The sequence below is a fragment of the Mizuhopecten yessoensis genome, unplaced genomic scaffold (genome assembly GCF_002113885.1).
Source record: "Mizuhopecten yessoensis strain PY_sf001 unplaced genomic scaffold, ASM211388v2 scaffold716355, whole genome shotgun sequence".
NCBI classification, from domain to species: Eukaryota; Metazoa; Mollusca; class Bivalvia; order Pectinida; family Pectinidae; genus Mizuhopecten; species Mizuhopecten yessoensis.
In genome coordinates this window covers 1,366,328-1,379,774 of record NW_018480075.1, presented here as the reverse complement: position 1 = coordinate 1,379,774, position 13,447 = coordinate 1,366,328, and the positions used below count along the sequence as shown (strand labels likewise).

The following is a 13,447-nucleotide window of genomic DNA, read 5'->3' as shown; positions in this document are numbered from 1 at the left end:
CTGAAAGTTCTACAATTACAGTAGTGGCCATGAAGCTAGATTGGAAAATAGTTTTTTTCAGTGACGTAACGGCAGGTACGAGATCGTAAAGAGTAAACAAGGCACATGTCTCTTCAGCATTTATTTGTTTCACTTCACATATTTCATTTAGAAAGCTTATGTCATGGATACCTATCAATAATTGGCAGCTAAAAAATGTCTTTCAACACAAATTGTTAGATTCTGTTATTTCACTTGCACAGTATCATAAATCTCGGTCCAGACGGTGGGCTTCCTGAAGGTGGTAGAATGTCTCAAAATCTGCAGGGAATCTGGAAGTAAACCAAATACAATGTATAGTAGTACAATTTCATACTACTACAATCCAAACGAAAATGGTCAAATGCTTCAAAATCAATTTATCAGTAATGTTAAACTCGTGTATATATAGTCTTAAAGAGAGTTTAGGATGTGATATCTTGTAACAAAGCTGTCAAACCTCCTTCATTAGGAGGGAGACTGCCTCATTTTGACCAAAATTGACCGATCTCCCTCGAGACTCCGTCATTCAAGTCCATACTAACACAAACCCAAAATCTACATCCTGTGGTCAAATGAACTCCTAGTAACTGCAGGGTCCATGTAATTATCAAAATAGACGTGTCTGAATTAATTGGGTCTTTTTGGAGTTTTTTGATGCATAAAAAGGAAAGGATTAATTGAGCAAAGCAGTTTCAGTCATATTTAATGCATTTTCTCCCTCATTGGAAATGTGGAAAGAGGGAGATCTCTATCATTGGAGGTTTCGGAGGTTAATACCCACATAAACTAGTGGTAATCCTATTCAGCACTTTAATTACTGCACAAGATTATGATTCTGCTTATTCAAGTTTATGTAAATTGATGAGGTGTAAAATCTGAGTTACCTAGTTAAAATATATTACCATATGTTAACAATATGTTAATAAGTATATGTTAATTGTATAGGCATAACATACAAATTTGTGAAAATTCTCAATGAACATGATTTTACAGTTAAAATATTGGTCACATGAAAGTTTATTACTGAATCCCCCCATCTTGATGGATTGATAATTGAAGGCCCTTGCCTTGGAAGTTGGATAATTTAGTAATTTAAAATACCTAATTCAAAAACAGTGTTACCAGTCAAATCAGATCCCTCAGTATTCCGACATTCTGTCTATTGTTTAACACAACAAACTGATGTAATATCATTTCCCGTAATAAACTATGAAATAAGACCTCAATGTCTGACCTGTATAACACCCCACATGCTGTCGGATTAGACAGGTTTCACTGTGTATGTACCTTGTAGTGATGATTTGGTCTTCCTACTGATGATGTCATCAGGTCTTGACAACAGTGTGGTCCAACAGTCCACAACCTGGAGAAAACAAGCCATTTTAACATGATATAGGGATATTACGGTATTCATACTGAAACTGACAATGTCCAAAGTTATCATCACATCACCTGTAACATTATAAGTTATCATCACGTCACCTGTAACATTATAAGTTATCATCACGTCACCTGTAACATTAAAAGTTATCATCACGTCACCTGTAACATTAACAGTTATCATCACATCACCTATAACATTATAAGTTATCATCACATCACCTGTAACATTATAAGTTATCATCACATCACCTATAACATTATAAGTTATCATCACATCACCTATAACATGTTATAAGTAGATACACAAGTCCCTCTCTTTTCCAGCTGATCCACATTTTCTTGAAAACTTTTAGTATGAAGCAGGCAGTAAAAGCAGATCTCTATAGTGATTCTGCATGTGCTATTTATTAGTGATTGGTTAAAGTGTGGCCGGGTCTTTATAGTGATTCTGCATGTGCTATTTATTAGTGATTGGTTAAAGTGTGGCCAGGTCTTTATAGTGATTCTGCGTGTGCTATCAGTGATTGGTTAAAGTGTGGACAGGTCTTTATAGTGATTCTTCATGTGCTATCAGTGATTGGTTAAAGTGTGGACTGGTCTTTATAGTGATTCTGCTTGTGCTATCAGTGATTGGTTAAAGTGGGGAAGTATAAAAAGCATTTGTGTTTTCTGCTGAACAGATGATTTTTAAGCAGAAAACCTTTCTCCTTAATTACATCCCGAGTAAAAAACATTAAGTGAATATTTTAAACATTGACACATTTATTTATCATCACTTCACCTGTAACATTAAAAGTTATCATCACATCACCTATAACATTTTAAGTTCTCATCACATCACCTATAACATTATAAGTTATCATCACATCACCTGTGACATTATAAGTTATCATCACATCACCTGAGACATTATAAGTGATTATCACATCACCTATAACACTATAATTTATCATCACGTCACCTGTAACATTATACGTTATCATCACATCACCTATAACATTATAAATTATCATCACATCACCTGTGACATTATAAGTTATCATCACATCACCTGTAACATTATAAGTTATCATCACATCGCCTATAACATTAAAAGTTATCTTCACATCACCTGTAACATTATAAGTTATCATCACATCACCTATATCATTATAAGTTATCATCACATCACCTATAAAATTTAAAGTTATCATCACATCACCTGTAACATTATTAGTTATCATCACATCACCTGTAACATTAAAAGTTATCATCACATCACCTATAACATTTTAAATTATCATCACATCACCTATAACATTATAAATTATCATCACATCACCTGTGACATTATAAGTTATCATCACATCACCTGAGACATTATAAGTGATTATCACATCACCTATAACATTATAAGTTATCATCACATCATCTATAACATTATAAGTTATCATCACATCATCTATAACATTATAAGTTATCATCACATCATCTATAACATTATAAGTTATCATCACATCTCCTATAACATGTTATAAGTAGATACACAAGCCCCTCTCTTTTCCAGCTGATCCACATTTTCTTGAAAACTTTTAGTATGAAGCAGGCATTAAAAGCAGATCTCTATAGTGATTCTGCATGTGCTATTTATTAGTGATTGGTTAAAGTGTGGCCAGGTCTTTATAGTGGTTCTGCATGTGCTATCAGTGATTGGTTAAACTGTGGCAAGGTCTCTAGAGTGATTCTACATGTGCTATCAGTGATTGGTTAAAGTGGGGAAATATAAAAAGCATTTGTGTTTTCTGCTGAACAGATGATTTTTAAGCAGAAAACCTTTCTCCTTAATTACATCCCGAGTAAAAAACATTAAGTGAATATTTTAAACATTGACACATTTATTTAATGTCCTACCTTACTGATCTGTGATCTATAAATACATTTGACCCTGACCTTATCATCATAGATAAGATCTGTTTTATGCCACGACACTCAATGGCTCGGTATCTATTATCTCAGGTCATCAAAGTGACTTTATGAATCACAATTTAACTTGAAGTAATGTAACTCAACTGTATCAATATTTTCAGTTTGAAACTACCAATCACAACATTATATAACCTCATAGATTCATCCAAAGGATTTCAAATTTTCTTGTCTAAAACATTGTTTAAAAAAAAGAAGATTTTACCATCATTTCATTGTCTTACCTCTTTAACGTTTCATAGACAGAATCTAAACATCAATCTCTATTCCCAAATTTTTAGAGAAAAAACCTATAGCCCCATTTAGCTTTTATATATATGTCTGTATCATTAAATCCAGCTGACAAAAAACCCACAGAACTTTACAGGACATGGATCTTTAAACATGGTGTGCTGATAAGAGCATACTTTACGGGGTATGACACTTTAATAGATCTGATACCAGACAAACATTGACAGAACCCTGATTACCCTGTAATAGATCTGATACCAGACAAACATTGACAGAACCCTGATTACCCTGTAATTTACTTCCCGGTTGAAGTTTAAACATTACCTAGACATCAAATTGTCACACTCCCTAGTTATCAATACTGGGACATGCCCTAGTGCTATACCGTGTCAACCACTTGGGATTTAAAATAAGGTTCAATCTCAACAACAGGTAGCATTTTAATCTGTCAGTGATATCTAATATCTTCTCAGGACTTTACAGGGAAAAAGAAGGAGGAAAACAGCGTATGTTAAATTACATCTCAAGGACATAAAGATTTGATTTAATAAATAAACAATTGGAAAGACTTTGTGCAATTTGAACAAAACAAACAATTGGAAGGACTTTGTGCAATTTGAACATTTCAATATTAACTACTACTACCACACATCTGTGCGATTTTTTTATAACTACAAGATATTTATTATCATATTAATTTATAATGGCTTCTCAACAGTTAGCCATTAGAGCGAAAGGGAGTACGAAGTGTTGCCACCACAAGACGGAGAATGTCATCTTCGTTTGCAAAGAATCCAGCTGTGGCCACGAGCTAGCATGCATCACATGCGTTACAACAGTTCACAAAAAACACGACTTGGAAAAGATTTCAACCATGATAGAAGGAAAGAAAACCAAACTCAGGCAGTATATCAGCGACGCTGAGCAGCAGGAGTTGGCTAACATTGATCTGGTTATTCAGTCAACCGAGCAAAAACTCACGAAAAATTCCGAGACATTCAAGAGCATTGAAGAGCAGATGAAGAAACATGCAAAAGAATGCAAAGATCAGATTGACCAATTCATGAAAGAATTTATATCAAAATGTAGCCAGGTTGAGGAAGAAAACAAGGAAACCCTTGCTGAATACAAAAGGGAATTACAAAAGATGAAGACACAGATGAATGACCGCATAGCGAATTGTAAGTCAGCTCTACAGAAGGGAACTGACGTTGAAATCTTCGACATGGGGATGGAGATTGTTAATGGTAAACTTGTTATTCCAGACACACCCAATCTAACTGTTGGTCAGTTTGAGGCGTGTCAGGGCTGCAATCTTAAGTCTTCCTTCGGTAAGTGGAAAGCCATGGATGAAAAATGTCAGGCACAGATCGTGATTCGGCCTGCCTAGCTGGATCAAACCTCCACTAGGGGGCACTGCCTGCAAAGCTGGGTCAAACCTCGACCAGGGGGCACTGCCTGCAAAGCTGGGTCAAATTTCCACCAGGATTCTTAAGTGTAACCACCCAGCTAAAACTTCCAGTAATTAACGGAATATTAAATTATAGAAACTGTGTAGTGTGGCATTTTGTGAAGATTGTTCTTAAGGGATACTGGAAACATTTGAATTATTTTTAATTGTCAATATTTTGTTGGTTTGTGACACTTATGATACCAGACGTTATTGGATGATGATGATGATTTTGTTGTTACCAACTATACCGATTGGGGTATAACAATATTTCACTTATCTATTAACTAAAGCAAACTTTGTAAAGGCAAGTTATGTACACTACTAGTAACAGATTAGTGTTTTACACAGCCTTAACTCAAATAATCTAATAAACAAACCTTCGGAAGAACCTGATCCCAGGGCTCTGATTGGATGCCAGTGATGTAGGCAGGTAACACCTGCCTTGGAGACACACTTGGTTTCCATGGTAACTTAGGATCTTGTGTGTTGGAGGACGATATATCTGGACAAGTCAGTAATTGTGTAGTGACACTTAAAACACACGCGGAGGAAGTGGACATCCACAAACACAGGACTGCAGCAATTATATCAACAGCCAAATCCATCACCTAGAAAACAAAACTTTAATGTGATTTTACACACATGTCCAAGAGCATATTGTAAATTATGGATGATTTCACTAAATTCAGACTTGTTGGCAAGAGAACTATTTACTCTTTTGATGTTAGGAAATTTAGATTTCAGCCTAAGATTCTTGTGAACCTGGTGTCATATATACATTGATCCTGTAAGTATTAAGGGATGGACTGAAGTTATTAGTGTATATCTTCTTTTGAGATTTCTTTAATCCATTGTTATCTAATTTCATTGTTTCATTGTAAATTAAAGATTTGTAAATTTACATCGAGTCACTTGATGTTTCATCAAAAGAAAAACAATCACAAAATCAGAGGTTTGGTCTGGTTTAATTTTGTTTAACGTCCTAATAACAGCTAAGGTAATTTAATGACGTGCCTCCATGTGTGTAGCGTACGCGTGCTTGCGTGTGTGTTTGCAGGAGACAGGGTATGTTGAGGTGCTTTCCACCTTGTGACAGTGTGGATCTGATGCCGACTTTATAGTGCCATCTCACTGAAATACCATGCCGAAGGCACCCAGCACAGCATTCCGCCCGGTCACATTATACTGACAATGGGTGAACCAGTTGTTGTCATTACCCTAAATGCTGAACGTTAAGCAGGGAATAACAACTACCATTTTTCAGGTATTTGGTAAGTCCCGGTCTGGGGACAGAACCCATTGCCTTCCTCACCTGGGCGAACACTCAACATTAAGGCCAAAAGTAAGGTGTTGCCAAGCAAGGCACTAGGATATAAAAGGAAGTTAGAAGTAGGAAGAAAGGCAAAGATCCCAAATATTGCAACGGGCGCAGCAGATTTATTTTGGTCGCTTTTATGTCCCCAAATAGAGGACACCAAAACAAATCCCCAATTCTGTAGGGGGTTCAACATTAGCCGCCTCCTACGATACAGTGGGTAACAGCAGGTGTATTCTTTTCCCGATCCCCCACCTGCAGGGGTGAACAAAATCAGAGGACCTCATTATCCAGTTTAGCAGCAAATCCAAATACATTGTACGAGGATAGGTATTTGATTAATACTTCAAGCATACTTATAACTCGAAATGTTCATGGGTATTTCCTTTCATGGTTTAAAGCCATTTAGATCATTACATGGTACAAACTGTTGTTGATACCCCATATAAACAAACAGTAGTCAAGGATATCAATCAAATATGTTGTATTACAGTATTTTGGTTGTTACAAAGCAACCACAAAAACCACAAATGTTTATACATAACGAACATTTCATGCTATACAGTACCATAGAGCGTACACTTTGTTACTAACAAACAACTTCAACAAAATCAAAGGTTCGTGGATATCCTGATACTTATCCTTTGAAGATAACAGAGGAGCCAGACTCAAACCAAGGCCAGTCGGTTTTACTGTTGTACATGTACTGATATACAGCTAACAGTATTATATTTTGCATCAGACGGAACACAGGTTTTCAGAATTCTATTACCATTTCCAGACTAGTCAACTCATGTTGTCCGCAAGGTGACATTATAGAACTTTTAATTTTGTCACAATATATTCCCAAAGTGCAGAGAAGTGAATGATATATATATATATATATCAAGAATCTTTGGATTTCAAAGATGACGCACCAGGAAGTGTACATTAGACTGATGCTACCAACGTGAAAACAATGAACAGTTTGATAAGCCCAATCATAACGCCCCGCCTTGTCCTGTGGAAACAGATAGCATCAATAACAAATGGTAATAGTTACCATTAAATGGCATGGCCACTCCATGACCTTACCAAAATAAGACTGCATCGGCTGTATTGGTAACATCATCATTTGATGATGTCATCAACATAACCTTAGGTAACACTGCAGACCCTACCAGGAAGATGGTTGTTCTATTGACTAAATTAGCATACATGATTCTGTGTAGTTGGCATTCATAGGCAATATGAATGTAAAGTGACACAGGCAAATTCAACAGGAAGTGCTATTTAAGGCTGTTAGCTCTTGGTAATATTTTTGAGTGTGAATCTTATCAAAAATAGGCAAATTATGTTTACATATTAAAACCAGAATGGATGATTATACTCTTCACGAATGTAATTCTTGATTGATGGAAGAAATCAGAGTTCCTGCAGAAAAACACTGTCATTGAAGAGAAATATTAAAAAACTCAACCGATTTATCAAAAGTTCAACTGCAGGTTAAAATCTAATATTGTCATTGATCAGCTAGCCTTACTGTAGTCAGCTTCAATGAAACAACCTTATACAAAGTTTACTTTCAGTGTCTAAATCAATCCATTAATCTCCTTTTTTAACCTTTCTCCCTTAGAAATCTCAATGAAATTGTTCGATGCTTTTCTTTGAGGATTTTAAGAAGTTTCCTTAATTTAAGGGCTCAAAGTGATTCGAGATTTACCTGTGTTTTGTCTGTAATATCGTCTGACAGAGTTGTGGCCCCTGTCGCTATGTTACGGACATGTCCCAAGAGTTCTACCAGCCAATGTAACTTTGGAATGACCCCTGTGAACTCTGACCTACTCTGGGTCACCTGATAGAAGCAGTGCTGTAGGTATGTAGATATCAAAGAATGGTTGCTGAAAAAAATATAACAACAATGGTGAAGTGTGTTTTCTTATAAATAATAGGTCTGGAGGGCCTACAACTGGCTTATATTACCCTGCACATGTAAAGAAAGAAAGAAAGAAAAAAAACCAGAATGCATAATTTTATGCTTAGGGAAGCTTTGAAAAATTAAATTAAAGAATATTTAGAATTTGCACTCAAACTGGCAACAATCTGTAAGGGTCATGAGAGAAAATTATTTTTGGCTTAGATTTGTTGAAGTTCCAGTTTTGACTTTATATAGAACAGCTAGGGTCATACTATACCAGTATCCACAGGTAATAGGGCCATTTTATAGTGCAATCTCACCGAAAGGTCGCTACCTAAGACCTGTAGTACGACACCCCAACATTAGGACTACAGATTAACTACAGTTTCCATATCATTTGAAAGAAAGAGAAGGGAAAACAGTTCCACTGTGTTGCATTGAGGAAATCAAATCAAGTATCTTTTGTCTCCTCAGTGGTCCAAGTAAGAGGGCTTAGAAGAAAAACCCTGACTCTGCTCGGCTCACATTAAGTTGTATCATACAATTATGCAGTGGAGTACTAAAGCAGGACACTTCTGTTTCCTGTCTGTAAACCTATACCAGACAGAGCAATTCTAGAGAAGAAGATGATAATATCTTGGTCAATCAGAAGCCATGGTTATAATATTGATTTTGAGGGGACTAATAGTCAAGTCCATAATTGGATAAAACTTATGAGGTTGGTTTGAAATTTTAATGACCATATTCAGGAGAAGTTGAAACGTATTAAGAATGAGAAGCCAGGGTAGCTCTCTTCAATTTTGACCACAAATCAGGGACACAAACCCAAACCTTCATCATAATAATAACTGGTAACCATGGTAACTGGTGCTTACCATCTCTTGTTATTGAAGGTAGCATCAATACAGCTGTTGAGAATGGTGATGGGTTGCTTCCCTTGAACCACCAGGTAACAGCGAACCAAACAGCCTTTGGAATGACTCGCGTCGTAAAGGAAATCCTCGCCAGTTATCTTGTCAAACAGATCGTCGGGCAGGTTACCAAGGCAATCGGCTACCAGACACAGTACTGGCACCTGTAATACAAATACATTTTTTTTAAACATTTCAGAGTTCAGAGTTAAGTCAGAGTTAAGCCAAGAGACACAGGCCTATCACCTATGTAGTTCTGTACCTCAATCAGAGACCCAGGTACCTTCTATCAATTTTAATCTAATGTACTTTCTACTGGTTTTGCTACCTAATTTACAGCTGTGAGGCTATTCAATGAGAGACTCAATATTTTGCTGAGATTTTGGTTTTTTCTTTTAACTCTAGCCTAATTTTATTTTCTTTAATCTGTTGTCCCTCTAATGGACAGTTGGTTAGAAAGATTGATTATGTTTTCAGAAACAAAACCCACAAAAAAATTTAGTCTGAGAAAATATTATAAATCAAGCCAATGATCAGTGCAAGGTGACATCCACCAGTGACTGCAGATTCCCAACTACACTTATTTTACATAGTTGTTTCAGAATTTATGCCAATTTTAAGTCTTTCTTCTCTGACTGAGGTGTTTATTGTACAGAGTATAGAATAGTGAATACTCCCATAGTGTCTCGGGAAATAAACTCTCAAAATCATTTCTTAAACAAGTCTCCGTACCTGTGTACATGATGAAAGTTTGGAGTAGAACGTTGCCACAGCCTTGTAGAGGACAGCAGTCACTGCCTCTGGTGGGTCGTTGACCTTTAGAGCGTTGGTCAGTCCTGCTAGGACGTGGACTAGAGCTGGACTTGTGTCCCCGTCCTGGCCAATGTATGGCTCACTTGATCCTACTCCCAGGAGCGAGCCGATGGCTGTTGGTGCGATCGAGCAAATCAGTTTTGGTAAGGCGTCATAGAGGACAATCTGACATCCCTCCTGTACAAATCAAGGAGGGAGGTTTAAAATGCTATGAACCAAAGTTAATTGCTAGTTCTGGGCTCTTTCAAAAAAATTATTCAAGACTATTACTATAGTTATAACACAACACTGTATAATATAAAACTATATATAATGTTTTGTTGTGCCCAAACATGATACAGTAAGCATGAAACGGATTATAAACATTGTAATTGTCTGCATACTACAACTACTCCAAGGTACTGCTGTGATACTTTAGCTCCTTCATGACAGGAATATGTGTACGTATTAAGGGACAGCTCCAGCTCCCTCCAAAGGGCTGAATTTGATACTGTTGCTGGGAGTCAAACCCGCACCTGGCTCGTCAATGATATAAACTTACGTCTAGTGTGCTGAGCAAAGGCAAGGTCATCCAGGTCGTGAGGAACATGGCCGCTGTGGGGGCTGATCCACTCTGTTTTACCGCCAACTTTACACTCAGACGTCTAACCTTATCACCTAGAAACAATAAAACTAGAAATAATACATAATCGTCTAAAAGTCTGATATCTTTTTTTTAAATTTTATTATTAAATTGAGTAGGGGCTTATGAAGCTATATCCTTCAGTCTGAAGGTCCTAGATTCCATTGAGAATGAGCTTGCTCCTAGGATTAGATGGATTTATAACTAATCATCACTAGTTACATCTCCTCTAAAGTGATAATATTTACGCCAGTGAACACACTGTATACATACAGCGACTACCATCGAAGACTTACCAAAACCCATCCTCATCATAGGAGTTAACACCCCTGCCCAGTTGACAGGGGGCAGTGCCTGTTCCACTTCCTCTTGTAGCGAGGTCAAGGCCACCTCTACTTGTTCTTTCGGCACAGTTTCTGCTCCTGGAGATTTACATAAAATGTGACAGCTAAATAACTTTTTAAAACTTGAAAAATATATATATTTTTTTTAATTTTCTTTTTTCTTTTTTTTTTCTTTTTTTTTTTAAATTTTGGTAAAACAATACTGCCTGTTTCTTATCTGTAGATGATGTTTTCAAAACTATAAATATTTTTTGATAAACAGCAATTTAAGATATGATATAAATGAAAAGTCTAGCCATTGTCTGCAATTATTTCTCAAAATACACGCTAACACAGAGCTACCTTACCAGTCTATCTAAAAATTTGTCTCATGACTTCACCAGTCCCTGTTAACATTCTCGACACTCACCTGCTTTACCAGCCTCAGACCTCACCAGTCCCTGTTAACATTCCAGACACTCACCTGCTTTACCAGCCACAGACTTCCCCAGTCCCTGTTAACATTCCAGACCCCCCCCTGCTTTACCAGCCACAGACTTCACCAGTCCCTGTTAACATTCCAGCCACTCCCCTGCTTTACCAGCCACAGACTTCACCAGTCCCTGTTAACATTCCCGACACTCACCTGCATTAATACCAGCCTCAGACTTCACCAGCCCCTGTTAACATTCCCGACACTCACCTGCTTTACCAGCCTCAGACACAAAGTCTACGATAGCTCTTAGGAAACTTTTCTCAGGCAGGTAACCGTAGGTAGAGGGTACTGCAATGTAATAGTACAATCTAGTCACACCAAGAATGTCATATTGTAACATGTACGGTGGTGTAATTGATAGTATTTATATTTACTGTAAAGTGTTAGCTGTATAGTGTAAATATTTACGGTTTAGCGCCTACATTTTTGGTAGATTTTATTTTCATTCTATTTTGACTTGTAAAAATCCACAAAAATTTGTTGTTATTTTCAAACATGTATACTTATTACCGGATCATTACTGATTATTATGTTACGTGAGATATTGTGAATTGTTTCAGGAAAAAATTACCTGAAATTTGTCAGATGAATTTATATTATATATATATTATTATCCATAGACATGCTTTTTTGAAAAAGTCTACACCACTCCTGAATTTCTCCTTTACAAGATCTGAGACTTTGGTCTAAAAAATCTAATTTTCTTTTGCATACAAGAGGTACATGACTCTTAATTTTCCATTATTCAAACAAACGTCCCCACACATAATCACCACAAACTTACCACTAGCTCTTGTGTCTGCTACAGCACATGCTGACAGATACAAATGACCCAGCATCCACGCCGCATTGTTCTGAATGCCAAGGTCGTTTCCACTGGTGACAATCTGAGATGCGACCTTGATGACATCATCAGCGTTGAGGTCACTGCTGCTGACCGAGCCACTCTGGACCTTGAATAGAACAGAGAGAATCACCATCTTTCAAATTAAACAAGGTGAAAATTTACTGGTCATTTGGAGTTTTTCAGATTATCTTTGGAATAAAGGTTTATGTCTACCCACATATATCTTAATTACAATTAACTGAAGATAATTTGGAAGGAAAAATAGAAATTGTAACAAAAATGGTCCTACCGGTATAAGTGTACCTACCGGTATAAGTGTCCTCTCTGAGCCAATCAAAGCCATCAGTCCGTTCAATATGGCTACCTTCTCCATGGGTGCGGTCCCCTGAAAGTTGACAATGCATTATTTTTGTTCATTTTGGAGTCATTCGATACAATTCAGTAACACTATGTCATATTATACTACTGAAAAGTTCCCCTCTCTCCATGTTATCACCCTTACTGTTTTACTTCGACACATTTAAAAACATATTTTTTTTACAGATATGTGGCTGCTGGTAGGTCCAATCTAACTTACACTTAAAAAGAGTCTTATAATCAATTTGTTTTCAAAATTTTGCAAATGTCAACAAATCTTACTGTCCAATTTTTTGAGACTTGTACAGTGTATATGACAAAAAATATCAGCCTTTTCTGTGATAGAAACCTTTTCAAATTTAAATTACAACAGTTACTACTTTTCAGACCTCATTTTTGACATAAACATTTCAAATCTTATCTTAAACATATCACTTCAAGTCTTACCTCAGATGAGACAGCTTTCATCCAGGTACCAAACAGCCTGACCCTCACATCCCCTATCCCGGGGTGACCGGCCCTACTGAGACTGTAACAGAGCATGCCCAGGGCCAGAGATACTCCAGTTACCTGTGGATTTAAGTTTTACTGGTGTAATGAGACTGTAACAGAACATGCCCAGGGCCAGAGATACTCCAGTTACCTGTGGATTTAAGTTTGTACTGGTGTAATGAGACTGTAACAGAACATGCCCAGGGCCAGAGATACTCCAGTTACCTGTGGATTTAAGTTTGTACTGGTGTAATGAGACTGTAACAGAACATGCCCAGGGCCAGAGATACTCCAGTTACCTGTGGATTTAAGTTTGTACTGGTG

At 36.9% G+C, this 13,447-nt stretch overlaps 1 protein-coding gene across 3 annotated transcripts in view; it reads right to left on the bottom strand.

Annotated features, from left to right (window-relative positions):
* Positions 1-88: 88 nt before the first annotated feature.
* Positions 89-13,447, bottom strand: part of LOC110443640 (focadhesin-like) — a 364,600-nt gene continuing 351,241 nt past the window's right edge. For all 3 annotated transcript variants that reach the window (XM_021487984.1, XM_021487985.1, XM_021487983.1), the window contains exons 29-40: positions 13,079-13,201; positions 12,582-12,659; positions 12,212-12,380; positions 11,635-11,715; positions 10,905-11,030; positions 10,528-10,643; positions 9,906-10,163; positions 9,138-9,337; positions 8,068-8,245; positions 5,428-5,658; positions 1,309-1,384; positions 89-311 (exon numbers count right to left, since the gene is read on the bottom strand). In XM_021487984.1, coding sequence (XP_021343659.1) covers positions 226-311; positions 1,309-1,384; positions 5,428-5,658; positions 8,068-8,245; positions 9,138-9,337; positions 9,906-10,163; positions 10,528-10,643; positions 10,905-11,030; positions 11,635-11,715; positions 12,212-12,380; positions 12,582-12,659; positions 13,079-13,201 — 1,722 coding nt within the window. In that variant the 3' untranslated portion in view covers positions 89-225. The remainder of the gene's footprint in view (positions 312-1,308; positions 1,385-5,427; positions 5,659-8,067; positions 8,246-9,137; positions 9,338-9,905; positions 10,164-10,527; positions 10,644-10,904; positions 11,031-11,634; positions 11,716-12,211; positions 12,381-12,581; positions 12,660-13,078; positions 13,202-13,447) is intronic.